Here is a 21,779-nt window from a genome sequence, read left to right on the forward strand (position 1 = left end):
AAAAATCTGCTAGGAAGATATGCTCCTACCCCCCCCCCCCCCCACAACACTCATACAAAAAAAAATGACCCAAAAGGGTTCATCTAAACATGTATATACCTTACACATGTCCAGCAACCACTCAGTGAAATATGATATTGTTATGATACAAAAAAAGTTTGTTCATACTTACCTGGCAGATATATATATAGCTGTATTTTCTGAAGTCCAACAGAATTTCAAAAACTTCTGGCACACGCCGTGGTCGGCCAGGTGGTTAGTACCCATTCCCGCCGCTGGGAGGCAGGTATCGGGAACCATTCCCATTTTCTATTCATAATTTTTATTTCCACTGTCCCCTGAGGGGAGGTGGGTAGGTACTTGATTATATATATCTGCCAGGTAAGTATGAACAAACTTTATTGTATCATAACAATATCATTTTGTTCATGAAACTTACCTGTCAGATATATATATAGCTGAATCCCACCGTTGGAGGTGGGAAGGGACAGAATAGAAGGATTTTGGGAAACAAATGCATGCAGATGATTTACATCTTGGTTCCACCTGTTAGCATAGCTGACTTCGTGATTACTGTCACCCAAGTCTGCTTCTGCTTTACTACAGTTGCCAGCGAGGTAGAGACCTATAAAGCTGATGCACTCCAGATGATCTGTCAACGGGGGCGTGACCACAATGTGACTAGACCATATTGACCATACCATGAGGGCTAAGAATAAAATAAATAAATATATATATATATATATATATATATATATATTATATATATATATATATATATATATATATATATATATATATATCACCACCTGACCAGCCTAGCCAAAGTTAAGGTGTTTTAACTAAGGCTTAAGAGTTAAGAAGTCGCCATTGGCGGCGACTCATAACTAAATTAAGAGCTCTTCCTAACCATTTTCTACAGGATAGGATGAGTGGTACTTCTTGCCCCCAAGATTGTGTCTGCAGACACGTATGGCCCTAGCGAGCAGCAGATCTCATATGCCGTCTTCACATCCCGCAGGAAATGTGAAGCGAACACAGAGTTGCTTCGCTAAAACGTGGTACTCAGTAAGTTACTGAGTGCCATGCTCTATTGAAATGCTTCCGTGGCCGCGCCCTCACCTCATGAGCATTCAGATCAAAAGATTTCAAATCTTTGTGCAACCATAATGAAGGAGCCTTTTTGAAAGAACTCCTTAACACTAAAGCCAGGGTGTTCTTTGATATGGGCAAGTCTGGTCTTTTTCGGAACACTGCAGATTGTCCGAAGGACTTCGACTTTCTTTAGTTTTATGTAGATAAAACTTGAGAGACCCGACAGGGCATAGGACTCTCTCTGGCTCTTGCCCAATAACTTGTGCCATCCCTTGATTCCAAGCTCCTGGCCCAAGGACTAGACGGGTTTCCATTCTTAGGCCACAACGGAAGGTTTAGCGAACACACCACATTGTGTTCCCTAAACCCAAAACTTCTGACAATGGCTTAAAACCTCACTAACCCTCTTTGTCGTATCTAGAGTGGTTAGAAAATAGGCCTTTCTGGTCACGTGCAATAAGTTAACCGAAAGGAGAGGTTCGAAATGCTTTGACATCAAGAACTTCAGACTACGTCTAAGTTCCATATAGAAAGCTTCAATCTGGACATGCACCGTCAGTCCGTCTGTACTAAAGTCAGGTGACTGACCAGGTGACCAGTCAGACGAATCAAGGACAGCAAGGCTGTACCCTGAAGACTATAATGCACTATTCTTCGCTGAAGGATGAGTGTCTGGATTGCCTGGGCGATTCTAGCTAAGCAAACCTTGGGGGTGTATCAACTCAACCCAACGTCGTCAGCGAATCAACTCATGAGCAACTCCTGACTCGAGCTTCTGGTGCCAGAAGAAAGGAGCGCAGAGCAAAAAGGCGATTCAGTCCCGAAGGACGAATGCCTGACAGTCCAACCTGGTCTCATGTTACACGATCATCGGGGGTGTATCAACGCAACCGACTTCGTCAACAAGAAACTCAGGGCTACTAAATGTCGCCTGATCTCGCACGAGTGTCTGACTCCAAGAAAACAGGTGAGACAAAAAGTAGATGGTGAGCGAGTTTCGAGATTCCACAGAACTCAAAGATCGTGAAGGGCTTTGTTGTTTGACAGAAGCAAATCTCTGAGCCCAAAGGCTGTCAACAACATATTTGCGTATTCTTTAATAGTTGTAACTGCCAGCTTATCCCATTCTTCAGACGGAAAGGGAAGACGGTCATCTTATTCCTGTCAACATCTTGATAGTCTGAACGTAGTCAGACTCAGAGCCGAGAGGTTATAGGTACTCTCTCGGAAAAGGTCCTGGGAAAATGAACTAGGAAGGACGTGACCTCTGTGAATCCAGGATCTTGCAGGCCAACATGGGGCGATCAGCGTCACTGTCGCTCCCTGTGACATCTTAAATCATCTTATTACATTTCCTAAGCGTTTGAAAAAAGGGGAAAAGAGACTAAACATCCATCCCCGTTCAATACCATAGGATGGCGTTTAATGCTACCGCTCCCGGATCGAGAATAAGGGAGCAGAGAAGAAGCCTCTTCGTCCTCAACATAGCGAAGAGATGAATGAAAGGACGTCCTTAAAGTCTCCACAACTCTCAACATACTTCTAAACAAAGATTCCACTTGGAAGTCAGTAGTTGCTGCCGTCGATCGAGAAGATTCATACGGACTTTTGCAATCCTGTAACGAACCTCTAGAGGATCGTTACGTTCTATGCCTGTTGTTATAATACGCTCTTTCTCGTAAACTCTAACAGGGGCCGAGAGAAGATACTTCTAAAGATATGAGAGAGCTGTGGAATATCAGAGTTGATCTGGACCACTGGTTCCAAAAACTCGTTTCGAGGACTGGAGGGACGACCGAATTGCTTCCACTTCTTTCAGATTATGTTCCAGGACATCTGAAACCCTATCCAGTTGTCCGGCACCTTCTCTCTATCACCTCAGGTGATACTTGATGCACTGAAAGATGTTCAGAATCATTCCTAGATCTTGGATAAAATTTCAGTTTTCCGGTAGAAAAAAAAACTGTAGAGATCTGAATTGCAGTCTATTCAGGGAAACAAACTTCTTCAGGAAGGAAATGGTCCCAGCATGCTCATCCATTCCCTCACCGAGTATGCTTACTTCCCTAATAAGGCTGCGCTTTGCCTAAGCAGGAGAGCATATAATAGTGCAATGTTGCGGTAGACTCATAGTCCTATACCGTGCGGTAACGAGCACCGAAAGAAGTAAGAGATATCTCTGCTGAACAAAGTAAGGCAAAACGAATGCAATGTTTATTCATTCATGTAAGAAATCCCCTCAATCTTAGGCTAAAGTCCGTGATTGTAGGGCAGAGATACGGTTAGTCAGTCAATCCCGCAGGAGAGAGAGACGTAGTCTACCGCGCATGACAGCGAACGAGCTGGTACTGGCTCAGTTGGACTGGAGGACAGTGACAGCAGCTGCAGCTTACTTTCGTCGTCTCTTACCGTTATGCCTGGGTTGCCAGCTACTCTATTCTACGAAGAAATATGTCCGTTATTTTTTGAGCAGAAAGAGACTCTCAAGCTGGTATATTTAAGCGAAACAGAAAACGCTAAATATAGAGGTGCGTTTGTGTCGTCATAACACTACCATACAACGGTAAAAGATAAATCGGAAACTCCTGGAAGGCTGCAGGGAGTAACGATTAAATGTCCTTAAAATAATAGACAATGGACCTCTCGGTTGCCATCCGAAGAGGTAACTACAGCAAGCGTATATGACTTGAACCAACCAGTAGTAAAATAACGCAAGGCAAAATATGATATTATTATGATACAATAAAGTTTGTTCATACTTACCTGGCAGACATATCTATTGCTGAATTCGGAAATACAGCTACATACATATCTAACAGGCACGTTTCATGAACAAATCTTAGAGAATCGAAGCGGACAGCTCAAGCTTCTTATGTTATTGGACATAAGCGTTCATTGACGTAGTCTACAAGTCTATTTCTTGTACGAGTCTGCGATTGATGAATGAGAGCTCTTCCGAATCTTGTCAATAAGAGCTTATCCGCTTACGCAATATAAAGTTATTGAGATGTTTGTCAATGAGAACTAACCCATTTACGGGACAAAGAGATATTTTGTCAATGAGGGGATACCCAATTACTTGACAAAACGATAGTATATTGTCAATGGGGGAAAGTCACTGAATTGACAAAACGTAATCCAGGAAGTCGAGCATATTATTTTTCCGATTCACTTATCAATCGAGGAAGGGGCAAGAATCCTGTTAAGAGACTGGGCTTACGGAAGGTAGGACCCCGATGTTCAACTTCGGCACCGTAGTCCCGAACTAGGAACTAACAAAATCTATCATCTGAAAAGCCCCTTCAGATGGACTAAAAAGCTTGCAACCTAAATTTATTGGCAGTATGGCAAAGGAAGTCCTGTCTTGCGCTTTCCTGAAGAGCGTCCTCTTGATGAGTGCCTTTGCAAGATTCCTACCGAAAGTTTTCGTGCATCATGACGTGGAGGACGTCGAGCTTTTACATAACCCGTAACTGCCTTATCGCAAAGTCTTGACTGCGGTAGAGCAAACGAGATCTTCCCTTGAGCTTTCCTTAACTCCATCCACCTTTGCGAAAAGCAATATAAATTGACAGAGACCTCTTGAATCCACGAAACCCGAGGTCTTGCTGGGTTTCGAAGACAAAGTTGTCTGTTCACTTTAAGCTTCCTCCGAAGCACTGCTTACTTCACATTCTTTGCAGGTGAGGTAGAAGGTATCACCGAAGGTAGAGGTAAAAATTCTTTAGGCCCAAATCGTAAACAAGAGCTTGAAGAGTTCAACAGAAACGTTCAGCCAGGTGACACACCTGGCGTCCACTGGTGCGCGCTTGGCGTGCACCCGCGCGCGCCTGGCGTCCATCCGAGCATCAAAAGAAACGTGCAGAAAAGCGTCACGCTCCTGACAGGCGTTAAAACAAGCGAGAAACTGCCTTCAGGGAAGAGCGAGATACATCTCGGAGAGAAATCCGACTGCACGAAGCAGTCTCAGGAGAAGGGTTGATCGTGTGAGAATACGAGGGGCGAGGGAACGCCTTCTTATTCTCACAGCAACAAAGCTCCGACGTCCGCTCTCAAAAGCGTCCTGCTACTATGACTTCTTTTTCGTATTTCTCGGTGGAAAGATGTACACGTGATAAGGCGACGTTCGCCTTCCTTCTTACTTCTCACTGAAACGCATAACGAGAGAGAGAGAGAGGACGTGAAGCGTCCTCTTCAATAAAGCTTCTAATTAGAGGGCGCGAGTCCTTCCGAAAGCTCCAACCCCTGCGCGGGGAGGACGCTTCGGAGGACGAGAAGCAATCCTTCAGGATTCGTGCACGTGCACGCACTATGGCAGCCTGGGAGTATCTTCAGGTCTGCCGAAGGCACGTCAGATCGGTGGGGGTTCCTCGTAACCCTCCTTCGGCTTTCGACATGCTCTCTCCCTGTGTTCCTGGGAGTCAAGCAGATGTCCCGGCCTAGAGGCGAAATAAGGCCGATCTGACGCACCCTCCACTACACAAGGGGCACTGTCACTGCACTTAGCCACTTCACTTTTGCTCTCTAAAGCAAGCACTTTCGATTCTAAGTTACGAATCGATAGAGTATTAGAGAAAGGGCAATACCCTCTACAGACACTGTTTTAGGGCCTGAAGGCAACACTACAGGGTTAGGAGTAACAATTACAGAAGTAGCACTCTTCACAACATTGAAGGAGAGCGAGCACCTCTTGCAGACATATTCATAGCCCGTAGGCCATACTACAGGGTTAGGCAAAATAAAGTCTACAGGAAGGTTAGCAGGTTCACTACCCTGACTTTTGTTTACTGATTAATTGCGTACATACGAATCATACGTCTTCCTTACGGAATTAGACAAAGTCTCACACTCCTTACATGACAAATCTCAACAAAGAAGCAAGACCCATACCCCTTGTGCATACCAAGTGCGGATCTACCGAAGCTTTCGGTAGCCACACCATATCTTTGCAGACAACACCCTCTGAAACTAGCCTGACTAGATTCAGATATCTTATGCAAAAATGAATCAAATTCAAATCAATTTAAGATAGCGTATGCCTAGCCACAAATCCAAGTAAATAAATCAAAAGACAATTAGGATACTTAGCGGCAATGAAGTTTCCAAAATCCTAAGACGGAGGTACTGAAAATGTTATTGTTATGATACAATTAAGTTTGTTCATACTTACCTGGCAGATATATATAATTAGAGTGCCCACCCTCCTCCCCTCAGGAGACAGTGGCATTAATAAAATATGAATAGAAAATGGGAATGGTTCCTGATATCCGCCTCCCAGCGGCGGGAATGGGTACTACCACCTGGCCGCCCACTGCGTGTGCCGCGAGTTTTGAAATTCTGTCGGACTTCAGAAAATACAGCTATATATATATCTGCCAGGTAAGTATGAACAAACTTAATTGTATCATAACAATAACATTTTGTTCATGCAACTTACCTGACAGATATATATATAGCTGAATCCCACCTTCGGATGGTGGGAAGAGACAGAATAGGATTTATAGGAAACTTAAATTAAGTAGAGGATGTATATCTTGGTTCCTCACCTGTTAGCAAAGTAGACTCTGTGATTACTGTCACTTAAGCTTGCTTTTGCTTAATCAGAGTTGCCAGCCAGGTGGAGACCTGTAGTGCTGGTGCGCTCTGGATGATCTGTCAACGGGGACGTGACCTCAACGTGACAAGACCATCGAGCCATACATATGAGGGCAACGAAGCAACTGACCACCACCTGACCAACTATCCAAAGACCCCTTGAACACTAAACTAAGGGATGGGAGATCTTCACACAAGACTCACCACAACCTAAAAACACAACAATAAAAACTAACCTAAACCTAACTAAGGGATAGGGAAAGAGCTACCTCCAGCCCCCAAGACTGTCTGCAGAAACTTAAGGCCCAAGAGAATTACAGTCGTCATAAATCGTTCTCACATCCCTTAGGTAATGTGAGGCGAAGACAGAGTTGCTCCTCCAAAAGGTGCCATCAAGAATGTCCTTGATTGACATATTCTTTTGGAAGGCAAGAGAGGTAGCGACAGCTCTAACTTCGTGAGCTTTCACTCGTAAGAGGCTCAAATCAGTCTTCTGGCAAGATGAATGAGCCTCTTTAATGATGTCCCTCAGAAAGAAAGCAACAGCATTCTTAGATAAAGGTAATTCTAGTCTCTTCACAGAGCACCAGAGATTACCTGAGGGACATCTTACCTCTTTTGTTCTATGCACATAGAACTTGAGAGCCCTGACAGGGCACAGGGCTCTCTCTGGTTCTTGGCCCACCAGACTTGACATACCCTTGATCTCGAAGCTTTTCGGCCAAGGGTTAGAAGGATTTTCATTCTTTGCCAAGAAAGTTGGGCTCAAAGAGCAGACAGCATTGTCTCCTTTGAATCCCACTAGATTACTAAAAGCTTGTATTTCACTAACTCTCTTAGCCGTCGCCAGAGAAGTTAGGAAAAGAGCCTTCCTTGTCAAGTTTCGAAGAGACGCTGCTTGAAGAGGTTCAAAAGGACTCGACATTAAGAACCTAAGAACCACGTCAAGGTTCCATGAAGGAGGTCTCGTTGGGGGAATCTTCGAAGTCTCAAAAGATTTTAAGAGATCGTGAATGTCTTTGTTGTCAGAAAGGTCAAGGCCTCTGTGCCTAAAAACCGCTGACAACATGCTCTTATATCCCTTAATAGTAGGGACTGCTAATTTCTGCACATTCCTGAGAAAGAGCAGCAAATCGGCTATCTGGTTCACAGAGGTCGTGGAAGAGGAAACTCCCTCCTTTTTACACCATGCCCTGAAGGAAGCCCACTTCGATTGGTATACAGCTCTAGTAGATGCACGTCTTGCATTTGCGATTGCTCTCGCAGCTGCATTCGAAAAACCTCTCACTCTGGCCAACTTTTCGATAGTCTGAACGCAGTCAGACCCAGAGCGGAGAGGTTTTGGTGATACCTTTTGAAGTGAGGCTGTTTGAGTAGATCTTTCCTCCAGGGCAACGTCCTTGGAAAGTCTACAAGGAAAGACATGACCTCTGTCAACCATTCTTTCGCTGGCCACATCGGGGCGATAAGGGTCAACCTCTTCCCTTCTGAAGCCGCAAACTTCCTCATGACTTCCCCCATGATCTTGAATGGCGGGAAGGCATACAGATCTAGGCCCGTCCAATTCCATAGCAACACGTCCACAGCGATTGCTTCTGGATCTAGGACCGGGGAGCAATACAGAGGAAGCCTCTTGGTCCTCGACGTCGCGAATAAGTCGACCAGAGGACGTCCCCACAACCTCCAAAGGTCTCGACACACGTCTTTGTGTAAGGTCCATTCCGTCGGTAGGGTTTGTTCCCGACGACTGAGAAGGTCGGCCCTGACGTTTTGCACTCCTGCAATGAACCTCGTCAGGATCGTAACCTTTCTTCTTTTCGCCCACAGCAGAATCTCCTTCGCCAGGTGAAACAAAATCCTGGAGTGTGTTCCTCCCTGATTCTTTAAATAAGCGAGTGCTGTGGTATTGTCGGAGTTTACTTGAACGATCTTGTTCGTCAAACTCCCTTCGAAGAACTGCAGAGACAGAAAGATCGCTGCTAGCTCTTTGACATTTATGTGCCAGGCTGCCTGTTCCCTTCTCCAGGAGCCTGACACTTCCTCCCCTCCTAGTGTTGCTCCCCAGCCCGCGATGGAAGCGTCTAAGAACAACACTAGGTCGGGGCTCAGAAGACTTAGGGACAAGCCCTCCTGTAGCTTCTGTGGATCGAACCACCATCTTAGATGGCTCTTTATTGGATGTGATATTCTCAAGATAGCATTGAGATCGTCCTTGGCCTTCCATTCGTCCGCAAGGAAAAACTGGAGAGGCCTGAGGTGCAGTCTTCCCAAGGAAACAAACCTTTCTAGCGAGGAAATGGTGCCCAGCAGACTCATCCATTCCCTCGCCGAGCAAGTTTCTTTCCCCAAGAAGGCCGAGATCTTCTCTAATCCTAGCCGCTGACATTCCTGGGACGGAAACGCTCGAAAAGCCACTGAATCCATCTGAATCCCCAGATACACGATGGACTGTGTCGGGGTCAGATGCGACTTTTCGAGGTTGACAAGAAGTCCCAGGGACTTCGCTAGGGCGAACGTGAACTGCAAGTCCTTCAGACACTTTTCTCTCGACGAAGCTCTGATAAGCCAGTCATCGAGGTAAAGGGAAACTCTTATCCCTGAAGAGTGTAGCCACCTCGCCACATTTTTCATGACGACGGTGAACACCATTGGAGCTGTGGTCAGGCCGAAACAAAGAGCTCTGAACTGCCACACTTTTTTGCCCAAGACGAATCTTAGGTACTTTCTTGAAAGAGGGTGGATCGGGATGTGAAAGTGCGCGTCCTGCAGGTCTAAGGACACCATCCAGTCGCCCGGTCTCAAGGCTCCCAGAACAGAATGAGGCATCTCCATCGTGAATTTGGTCTTTTCCACGAAAAGATTGAGCCTGCTTACATCTAGGACTGGACGCCAACCTGACGACTGCTTCAGTACTAGGAAAATCCTTTGTAAAAGCCTGGAGACCCCAGGTCCGCGACTTGTTTCACCGCTTTTTTTTCGATCATTTGTTGTAGAAGATCGAACAACACTTGTTTCTTTTCTCCCTGATAGGATGGAGAAAGGTCTCTGGGAGTCGTAGAAAGAGGAGGAAGATCTAAAAAGGGGATCTTGTACCCCTGCTCCACGATCTTGAGGGACCAAGGGTCCGTGTCTCTCTCTCTCTCCATGCTCCCGCAAAGAACTTCAGTCTGGCTCCGACTGGTGTCTGAAGGACATGCATCTCACTTGGATGGCTTGGGTTTGAAGGAAGCTCTTCCTCTTGCAAGCCCTCTCCCTCGAGGAGCTGCTCTCGAGGGAGGAGCCCCACGAAAGGGCTTAACCTTCTTCCGCGGTCGTACAAAAGCCGAAGAAGTGGAAGGAACTGCCGGACGTCTCGAGGACTGGGCTAAGAGGTCCTGCGTTGCCTTTTCTTGCAAACTGCCTGCCAGGTCCTTAACCAAAGTCTGGGGGAAGAGATGGCTCGTAAGAGGAGAAAAGAGCAGCTCCGCTTTCTGAGCTGGAGTAACTGATCTAGCCGTGAAATTGCACAGCAAAGCTCTCTTCTTCAAGAAGGCAGTCCCAAAATGAGAGACCAGCTCCTCTGAACCATCCCTGACGGCCTTGTCCATGCATGATAGCACGCTGGACAGCTCCCCCAGACTGAGAGACTCTGGGCTTCTCGATTGCAGATCTAGGACTCCCAAGCACCAGTCCAGGAAGTTGAAGACTTCAAGAGTCCGCAGCAGCCCCTTCAAATGATGGTCCGTCTCCGTAGGGGTCCAGGTCACTTTAGCAGTGGATAAAAGGGACCTCCTCTGAGAATCCACCAAACTGGAGAAATCCCCTTGAGCTGAAGAAGGGATTCTCACACCCACGTCTCCTTTGGTTTCATACCACATACCTCCTTTACCGCTGAGTCTAGCGGGAGGAAGGGCGAAAGTTGTCTTGCCTTGATCCTTCCTTCGTTCCATCCAGTCTTGGAGTTTCTCGAAGGCCCGCTTAGTGGAGAGCGAGGTCCTCATTTCGACAAAATCCGGGGTCTTACATGTCTTAGAGGATGAAAACTGCGAAGGAGGAGACTTGGGAGCTGCAGGCTGGAACTTGTCCCCGAAGGACGAGCGCAACAGCCGCACAAGAACTTTATAGTCCGAGATTGAAGAGGCAGCAGAAGGTTCCTCTTCAACAGAGTCAGCAGGACTACTCAACTCTCCTTCTTCCCTAATCGGAAGAGGAGACCGCCTCTCCGGAGAGGGCGTACGTCTATCGGGTCTTGCCTTAATCAAAGACCCCCGATGTTTACAGGTAGAAGCCTTATCTAGGCTATCTTCTTTGTGGCGTTTACCGCTCAAAGGAGGCAGAGCGTCCTGACGGCGATGAGCGTCCTTTAGTGACGACCGAGGCAGCCTCACTTCCAAGAGAAGCGTCCTTACGTTTCCTCAACGAAAAGGTAGAGTTTTTCTCAGGGATACGCGCCTGTGCGCGCAACTATGCGTCCTGGTGTACGTCTTCTTCTTGGCCGGAGTCCCCCGAAGCGTCCTGAAAAGCGTCCTGCCGAGCGTCCTGCCAAGCGTCTTCAAAAGCGTCCTGAGTGCACTCAAAAGCGTCCTGAGCGTCCTCCTGAGAATCATGGCAAGCAGCCTGCCCATGACGTCGAGAGGGAACGAAAGCGTCCTGACGACCCGTCTCCTTAGTGGGCGAACGAGATCGGCGAAAGAGACGAGCGAGGAGAGGGAGAAGGAGACTGCTTCGTCCTCTTGACGGGCAGCCTAAGGTCCTTCCTCCGCTTAGGCTCGACTGCTGCTGGGCGAGTCCTCTGAGCCATAAGCGTTGATAGCTGGTCCTGAAGGGACAAAAGAATGTTCTTCGTTGGAGAGGAACGAACAGAGGGAGCAGGGCTGATCCTGCGAGAAGACGAGGGGCGAGGGGACGCCTCCTTCCTTCTCACAGGTACAGCTACCTGCTTCTCAGGGATACGCGCCTGAGGCGGAAAAGCGTCATAAGAGTCCGAAGAAAGTGGCGATACAGGACGTGAAGCGTCCTCAACACGAAACGTCCTTTTTAGTGGACGAGTCTCTCTCCGAGCGCTCCACCCCTTGCGCGGGGAGGACGCTTCGGAGGACGAAAAGCAGTCCTTAAGGATACATGCCTGTGCGCGCTCCTTGACAGCCTGGGACTTTGCAACAAGGCCTGCCGAAGGGACGCCAGATCGGTGGGGAGCCCCCGTAACCCTCTTGCGGCTTTCGACATATCCCCTCCCTGATTCCTGGGAGTCCGATAGCGGTCTAAGCCTAGAGGCATTATGGGGCCGATCTGACGCCCCCTCCACAACACTAGGGGCACGATCACGCACTTGCACTGAGCCAGTTTCCAAGGCTTTCACTTTGGTCTCTAGAGTACGTAGAGACTCCAAAATAAGAGAGAGGGCATTACCTTCTCCCGACACAGATTCAGGGCCCGAAGGCAACACAGGTTTAGGAGATGCAAAATCTACAGGTGTTATTGCAGGAGAAATATTAGCACCCTTACCTTTAGTAGAACCACTCCTGGAGGAAGACCTCCTGATCCTATCGCGTTCCAATTTACGCCGATAGGAATCATACACCCTCCAATCATCATCGGTCAATCCATCACATTCATTGCACCGATCATCCACCAAACAAACATGCCCCCTACAACTCATACATACTGTGTGGGGGTCTACCGATGATTTCGGTAGCCTCACCTTACAATCACTCCTCACACACACTCTGAAACTCACTGCACTTGATCCAGACATCACGTTTACAGAAAAGCCAATCCAAAGTCAAAAAACGGTCCACTATCGCGTATGCCAATCCAACAATCCAAAATCAATACCAAAAGTCAATCAGATACTTAAATGCGAGCCAAATCCAAAAAATCCTAGGCGGAGGTCTGTAAACAGTAGTTTACCGACCGGCGACAGAAAAAATATGAATAGAAAATGGGAATGGTTCCTGATATCCGCCTCCCAGCGGCGGGAATGGGTACTACCACCTGGCCGCCCACTGCGTGTGCCGCGAGTTTTGAAATTCTGTCGGACTTCAGAAAATACAGCTATATATATATATCTGTCAGGTAAGTTGCATGAACAAAACAGGTGTTTCCAGTACCGGCGGCAGAAAAATTATGAATAGAAAATGGGAATGGTTCCTGATACCCGCCTCCCAGCGGCGGGAATGGGTACTAACCACCTGGCCGACCACTGCGTGTGCCGGAAGTTTTTGAAATTCTGTCGGACTTCAGAAAATACAGCTATATATATATATCTGACAGGTAAGTTTCATGAACAAATGGAATTATAATAGTGTGCAATGTTCCATAAGACACTTAACGATGTATACTCAGCTTTCCCCAGTAAAATGTGCCATCTTGGCAGTACAGCACTGCATAACAAAAACGTTTAAGAGCAGAAAACAGTGCTATTTACTTTCAACAGACAGGGAGAGTAATGGCATGGCTTGCCCTGCCCTTGCCACTACAGCCACATCTGTGGAAGAGAGGTGAATTGTGATCTTGATAGTCACTGTAAGGCAAGATAAAGAGCCTTCCTGCCTACAATCCATTTATATTCTACCACTGTAACAACACTGGCACTATTCCAGTCTAGGCCAGCTATGAGAGAACTCTTGGTATTAGTTTGTCTGTTTTATGGAGGCCCAGTGGGATCATAAGGGTAATTCCTTTGATGATGAGCAGCAATCACTATCAAAAAATACATACAAAACATTAGAGCCTAAATTTATTTTGAAGAAAACTTTACATATAATTTATAAAAGAAATTAACTCCCACAAAAAACAATCTCAAAAGAGCTGCCCTATTACACAATTGCATAGGACATCATGCTTATAGTCTCACTGTAAAAACACCAAAAAAAAAAAAGAAACAAAACTGAAAACTTAAAGATATTCAAAATGTTCTTATGTACAAACTATGTTGCAAAAAGTGCTGCATAGTAGTTCATCTTGGGGAAAAAAAAGTGAAATTTTTCTGTGACAATTTTTCTTAATGTGTACAATGTAGTGTACTGACATTTCATATATTCACAGATTATAAATTCTAGTAACTCCTCCCATCTGTCAAATGTAAAGTATTCTACAACAATGTAAAAAAAATCCCAGTTTATTTAAGCTACTCACTTTATGGTTGCTAGCAAGCATAAGTCGCATCTTATCCACTGGGGTCTTCATCATTACACTTTCATCAGCTATGTTCATGTCAGATATCATCTGCTGAAACTTTACTTTCACCTAAAAAGAAAGCAACAAAATTTGTAATTTCATAAATTAAACAGTACAGTGGACCCCCCGTATTCGCGTTCTCCAGATTCGCGGACTCACACATTCGCGGATTTCTCTCGGGAATGTTTCCCTGCATTATTCGCGGAAAATTCGTGCATTCGCGGTATTTTTCTATGATAAATATCCACAAATTCCTGGTTTTTTTTGATGAATTTCATCATAAAATGCACTTTTTGTGATAAAACTATTAAAAAAACCATGTATGAAAAATTTTTAGTGGGTTTTTCTTGAGTTTTACTAACAAAATAGGCTGTTTTTAGCATTTTTATAGGGGTTCCAAACATTCGCGGATTTTAACTATTCACGGGGGGGGGTCTGGTACGCATCCCCCACGAATACGGGGGGTCCACTGTACTACATCACCAAACAAGAAAAAAAACAACGTACTGTCTCAAAGATAACAAAATGTAGAGTTGGCTACAATAACAAAATTAATAGGTACTATCTTGTACAAAGCCACAATATTGATTTTTGCAAACAGGTATAAACCCATATCTCTGAGCTAAGAGTATAGAAACTGCTCGTGTTACCATCTTACAACCAGCTCTTAGACCAGTCCTTATTATATGCAACACAAGAACTTTATATTTAAACTGCACTTTCTTTAATAAATCAATTGCACAAATGTCTGACTGTCTGTTTACCTGTTCTCTAGTGCATTGTGTATGGTTATTTTACTCCCAGCACTGATGAAATAATATCCCCTTAACAAAATGTTATAAATAATGGTGTTTAGTATGTAAATACATTGCATTACATATTTACCTAAGGTTTAAACTTATGTTAACCACTGCCTGACCTCAAGTAAGCAACATGTTTGGACAGTGTTAAGATTACAGGCAGTCCCCGGTTATTGGTGGGGGTTCCATTCTCGGAGGGGTGCTGATAAGAGAAAACCACCATTAACTGAAACTCAGGAGATTTACAGCACTTATGGCACCAAGTTTCGGTTAATGGCGCCGATAACTGATTAATGGCACCTCTGTTAGGTATGTTATGTTGCCATAACTCTATTATTGGCACCTTACGGCACTGATAACTGAAATTTGGCCAATTATGGTGCTTTAATCACCAATTTTATGGCGCTCGACAAGTGCCATAAAACCGGATTGCCATTAACCGAGTCAACTGATAACCGAGGACTGCCTGTACCTAAATTTTCTTGTCATACCGTACCATTAACAATAGTATTTCCTTTTGCTTTTCTAAAAGCAGCTTTTTTTTTTATACAACAGACCTACAGTTCTAACTGACAAGTAGCCAAGGTGTGTGTATGTTATTCTTGTTGTAGTAGTAGTTTAACCTGGCCCTATGCTTACACAGGTTCATGATGACAGTGTCCTTTCTGCCACAAAAATTTCCAAAACCTTCCACCTCCACTAATCAGGAGTCTGGCCCCTCCCCCACAAGTTCCCCTCAATCTCTTCCAATTTCAGGGGACAAATAAACAGTGATATTGAATTTCTGAATGATAAACTTTGCAAACACAATGAAAATAAAACACAAAGTTAAATATTAGAAATCTCTCTCTCTCTCTCTCTCTCTCTCTCTCTCTCTCTCTCTCTCTCTCTCTCTCTCTCTCTCTCTCTCTCTCTCTCTCTCTCTCTCTAATAACTCAGACAGTGGGTTATTAGTACAGTGTGTCCTCGACTTACAGCGATTCAAACTTACGGTGCTTTTTCAGTGCTATTAACAGTGTTTTACAGAGCCACAACTTGATGTTGTATCAAGTTATGGTGCTGCAAGCGCCGTTGACTGTGCTAATAGCAAGAACAACTTGATGTTACATCAGTTACAGCGCCATAACTTGAGTTACAGCACCGGAGAGCTGTTAAAAGGGCTGTTAACAACGAAAAACTGGCTAACAGCAGAAGTTAACTTAGGGCTTGGCGCTAGAACAGGTCTCCCACCATAAGTTGAAGACACACTACTTAAATTTGCAGATAATTTAAAAACAGCAAAATTATATATCAAGCACAAAAATTATTTAAAAGTCTGAGAATCAAAATAAGATTTTTAGTAAGTTTCATTAAATAAAGTAAAAATTTCAATATGTTTTGTTATGCTTTTGTGGTACTGGGTAATGTCTTTTCTTAGTAATACTATTCCCTTCAGGGTGTGACATCCTTGCCTACATGAGTCAGGGTAGAAGAGAGACTAGACTTGGCAGGCAACTCTTTTAGGAGAAGGACGCTCCAAAATCAAACCAGAGGGTAGAAGGGACCTACCAAGGCAACCCTTCTAAGAGGTTACTCTGAATTCAAACCTTGTTTTCCAACCTTGGAATGTGCCATAGCCATTGTACAGTGGTCTTCCATGGTCTTGGGTGTGAGTTCCCTTGCCTGAAGGTACAATCAGGCATTTACTCTCTTTTTTCCAAAAAGTGTGTAGGACAGACTGATGAGAAAGCAAATGTTGCTTGGTGGATTACCAGGAATCTTTACCTAATCTACTCCTACTGGGCATTTTATTTCTAAAACTATCCTGACTGTCCTCCTTCTTCCCCCTTGTTGTGGCAAATCTGGCAGATTTCATTTGCCTTGCAAGGTGTGCTGGCCCCACCTTGTCGAACAGTTGCTTCCAGCACTTTTTTTAATGACATATTGACATATTTATCTACACTTTCAACATAATTTTGTAAATAATGTAAATACTGTTGTTGTTGTTGTTGATGGCACTGTTGTTTATTATTCTGTTGATTTTTACAACATTACTATTGTTAAGAGTACTATTAGTTTTGATACTGATTTTATGTTGTTAATCTTCATTCTTTCAGAAGCCACTGAGCTGAACCCTAGGCCTGTTACTCATTACAGTATGAAAAATTAGAAAGTATATTACTCCAATATTTGAGGCTTAAGGGAAAATTTTCTTGAACTCCAGAGTTGTGCCTGTAACTGCAATTTGATGTTTTTGTCTGAGATTCATGTAAGTAGTATTGGGTCAAAGGTTGAGCTTTTAATCCAGGGGCTTGATGGCCCTGACTTCATTTATTGTTGTAACATCCCACATGTGCAAGGCATGGCTGTATACATTAAGTCCGGATGAACTTTTTTAGCATCAGAAAAATTTGAAGCATAGTTGCCATGAAGTTCATTGTCTTAAAATTTTCAGTAAGTTATGTAATGTATTGCTAGTTAAAGCAATCCAAATATTGACAATTCTATATGACTGTTTCTTGGAGAAGATTAGTATGGCTCAGTCACAGGATTCATAAGCTTCATTCGATATTTGTGGAGACTGTAGTGCAAAGCACAGAAAGTGGCTAAATTCAAATTCCACAGATCAACATGACCAGTCTGCTCTTGAGTTCTGTGTATCCTCCAATTTTATCCAGCTAATTGAGGAACCCGTCCACATTTCTGGTACCTGTAATAGATTAACCCTCATATTCATAGATGTTCCAGCTATTGTCAATTCTAAAGTCTCTGAATGTATAGACTTCTGATCATTGAAGCATTGAGATGGACAGATCTGTTAATTGGTATAGTATTATATATGTATATATATTACCATTACAATCAGTTAGCAACATTTAGGTTTTACTGCACTTATTAAATATATTTTCATAACTGAGTTTTACACTCTGTAGGGTTTATAACGCCATTGTCTGGTTATCAGTTGCTTAGGCTAGGTGCCGAGACCGCCTCATAAAATACAAACATAATGAATATGCATCTTTTCCTCTGTTCTTTTAAAAAGTTATCCTTTACTTCGCAGCATCCAAATAATACTATATGTAGACTTGTATTACTATTTGTGTTGTAAAATACAAACAAACCAATCATGTTTTGGTTTGGAAAAATCAGATTGGGGGCAAAGGTAAGGTTATTTCGCTGTATTTAACTCAATTCTGAGCAATTTTCTTGCTCCTATTTAGCATAAATTAATCTTTAGAAACTCTATTCAAATGGGACAATGTTATTTTTCTTTTTATGAAGTATTTTTAAGTTGAAAATTGACTTAACCCTTAAACGCTGAGCCAGTATTTCCGAAAGTGTCTCCCGTATGCCGGCGGCGTTCGCGAGTGAGCACCGAAGTGGAAAAAGTTTTTTCAAAAAATCACGGCACGCTTAGTTTTCAAGATTAAGAGTTCATTTTTGGCTCCTTCTATTGTCATTGCCTGAAGATTAGCATGCAACCATCAGAAATGAAAAAAATATCATTCTCATATATAAATATTGGAATATATGACAGCACCAAAAAAAAAAATTCATATATAATTGTATACAAATCAGGCTGTGAGCAAAACAGTTAAAGCTAATGAGTTAATTATTTTTTTGTTGTATTGTACACTAAATTGCAATGATTTTGGTATATAACAAATAGTAAAACAATCAAAGCAACTCAGAGAAAATATTATCACAATATGATGCATGAATTCATAATGCACGGTTGTAAAAAAAAGTTGTTTTCAAAAATTCACCATAAATTGAAATATTGTGCAAGAGACTTCCTGTTTGTTGCAAAATGAAGGTAATTGATTGAATATTACTAGACTGTAAGTGTTGTAGCTTACAATTGCAGTTTTTGACCATTTCGGTCGAGTCAAAGTTGACCAAAGGTAGAATTTTTTCTATTTATCGCGATTTATATGAAAATATCTCTAAACTGATAAAAGCTACAAACATGAGTTATTTTTGGTTGTACTCTGCATGAAATTGCACACATTTTCATATATAAAACTTTATGTAACGGCTAATATAAAACGGTGCAAACATTACGACAATCGGACCAAAGAATTTCTTTTTTTTTCGAAAGAGTTACCACACGGACGTAAGGAAAAAGTGTTTTCATAAATTCAAAAATCAAAATATTGTGCTAGAGACTTCTAATTTGTTGCAAAATGAAGGTAAATGATTGAATATTACTAGAATGTAAGAGTTTTAGCTTACAATTATGTTTTTCGACCATTTCGGTCAAGTCAAAGTTGAAATTTTACCACTGATCATTATTTATATGAAAATATTTCAAAACTGATAAAAGCTACAACCATGGGTTGTTTTTCGTTATATTCTACATGAAATTGCGCAATTTTCATATATAAAACTTTATGTACCGGCTAATATAAAACGGTGCAAACATTACGACAATCGGACAAAAGAATTTCTGATTTTTTTCAGCAGAGTTACTGCACGGACATAAGGATAAAGTTTTTTTCATAAATTCACCATAAATTGAAATATTGTGCTAGAGACTTCCAATTTGTTGCAAAATGAAGGTACATGTTTGAATATTACTAGAATGTAAGAGTTTTAGCTTACAATTGTGTTTTTCGACCATTTCGGTCGAGTCAAATTTGACCGAAGGTTGATATTGTGGCACTTATCGTTATTTATATGAAAATATTTCAAAACTGATAAAAGCTACAACCATGGGTTGTTTTTGGTTGTATTCTATATGAAATTGTGCATATTTTCACATATAAAACTTTATGTAACGGCTAATATAAAACGGTGCAAACATTACGACAATCGGACGAAACAATTTCTGATTTTTTCAGCAGTTAACGCGCGGACGTAAGGAAAAAGTTTTTTCATAAATTCACCATAAATAGAAATATTGTGCTAGACTTTCAATTTGTTCCAAAGAGACTCCCAATTTGTTGCAAAATAAAGGTAAATGATTGAAAATTACAAAAAGGTAAGAGTTTTAGCTTAAAATTGTGTTTTTCGACCATTTCGGTCAAGTCAAAGTTGACTGAAAGTTGAAATTTTGGCACTTATCGTTATTTACATCAAAATATTTCAAAACTGATAAAAGCTACACAACCATAGGTTGTTTTTTGTTGTATTTTACATGATTGATTGATTGATTGTGTATTATATCTGGCGTCACAACATCTGGGTAATTGACACCAAAATAAATTAAATATAAAAAAACTAAATTTTTGATAAATTTCATATAAAAATCTATAAATATATTATATAAAAATTTTGTTCATATATAAAAGTTCTTACATAGACAATCTATGTATAATTTAAATTTGGTTAAGGAGGCCAGCCTCCCTCATAAAAATATATAACTGCTCTATATTACAGTCCTTTCCAAGAATTGTAGCTAGGATAAAATTACCTACTCTATCACGACCCCAAGACATGAAACTATGTCTCAAATTCCCAAGTCTGGGACATTCAACCAGCAAATGTCTCACAGTCAAGGGCACAGTACAGTTCTCGCAACACGAAATTGCACACATTTTCATATATAAAACGTTATGTAACGGCTAATATAAAACGGTGCAGACATTACGACAATCAGACAAAAAAATTTCTGATTTTTTCGGAAGAGTTACCGCACGGATGTAAGGAAATAGTTTTTTTCATAAATTCACCATGAATCTAAATATATTGTGCTAGAGACTTCCAATTTGTTGAAAAATGAAGGTAAATGATTGAATATTACTAGAATGTAAGAGTTTTAGCTTACAATTGCGTTTTTCTGCCATTTCGGGAGAGTCAAAGTTGACCGAAGGTTGATATTTTGGCACTTATCATTATTTATATGAAAATATTTCAAAACTGATAAAAGCTACAACCATGGGTTGTTTTTAGTTGTATTCTACATGAAATTGCGCACATTTTCATATATAAAACTTTACGAAAAGCCTAATATAAAACGGTGCAAACATTACGACAATCGGACGAAAAGATTTCTGATTTTTTCGGCAGTTACCGCGCAGATGTAAGAAAAGTATTTTTCAAAACTTCACCATAAATTGAAATATTGTGCTAGAGACTTTCAATTTGTTGCAAAATGAAGGTAAATGATTGAATATTACTAGAATGTAAGAGTTTTAGCTTACAATTGCGGTTTTCGACCATTTTGGTCGAGTCAAAGTTGACTGAAGGTTGAAATTTTGGCACTTATCGTTATTTATATGAAAATATTTCAAAACTGATAAAAGCTACAACCATAGGTTGTTTTTTGTTGTATTCTACATGAAAATGCACACATTTCCATATATAAAACTTTATCTAACGGCTAATATTAAACAATGGAAACATTACGACAATCTGACAAAAAAATTTCTGATTTTTTCGGAAGAGTTACCGCGCGGACGTAAGGAAAAAGTTTTTTCATAAATTGAAATATTGTGCTAGAGACTTCCAATTTGTTGTAAAATGAAGGTAAATGATTGAATATTGCTAGAATATAAGAGTTTTAGCTTACAATTGCGTTTTTTACCATTTCGGTAGAGTTAAAGTTGACCAAAGGTTGAAATTTTGGCACTTATTATTTATATGAAAATATTTCAAAACTGACAAAAGCTATAACCATGGGTTGTTTTTAGTTGTATTCTACATGAAATTGTGCAATTTTTATATGAAAAAAATCTATGTAACGGCTAATATAAAATGGTGTAAAAATTATGTCAAAGTGACGAAATAATTTCTGAGATGTGTCGCTGATGCTTTTTAGTGTGAGAAGAAAGAAATTCGCGCTTGCGTGCCTGGGTAACGATTGTAAAGAAAACAACAGCTTGATCCGTGAACTCCCAGCATCCCTCAAGGTGCGTGATTTAAAAGTTTTTGCCAAGTAGGCCTATAACTATTTTTCCGTGAATTTAAAAAAAAACTTTTTTGCATCGATGTTTCATATGTCAATTCCGCACCCAACAGACAATTTTCGTCAACATTTAGTGCGTCCAATAGGCGTTTAAGGGTTAAATATGTAAACTAGACTTAGTTATTTTTTTTTGTCAATAGATGGTGATGTCGTCTGGTAATCGGTATGTATTTCAGTACTTGCCGAAGCATTGAGAGACCCTCACAAAATATAAACATAATGAATATGCATCTTTTCCTTGG

General features: G+C 41.9%; 1 protein-coding gene across 3 annotated transcripts in view; it reads right to left on the minus strand.

The window, feature by feature from the left end:
• The window catches only part of LOC135201657 (protein diaphanous-like), a 316,869-nt gene that overhangs the window by 218,124 nt on the left and 76,966 nt on the right, over positions 1 to 21,779 (minus strand). For all 3 annotated transcript variants that reach the window (XM_064230760.1, XM_064230761.1, XM_064230762.1), the window contains one exon: positions 13,807 to 13,917. In XM_064230760.1, the coding sequence (XP_064086830.1) occupies positions 13,807 to 13,917 (111 nt within the window). The remainder of the gene's footprint in view (positions 1 to 13,806; positions 13,918 to 21,779) is intronic.

Source organism: Macrobrachium nipponense, chromosome 28 (genome assembly GCF_015104395.2).
Source record: "Macrobrachium nipponense isolate FS-2020 chromosome 28, ASM1510439v2, whole genome shotgun sequence".
NCBI classification, from domain to species: Eukaryota; Metazoa; Arthropoda; class Malacostraca; order Decapoda; family Palaemonidae; genus Macrobrachium; species Macrobrachium nipponense.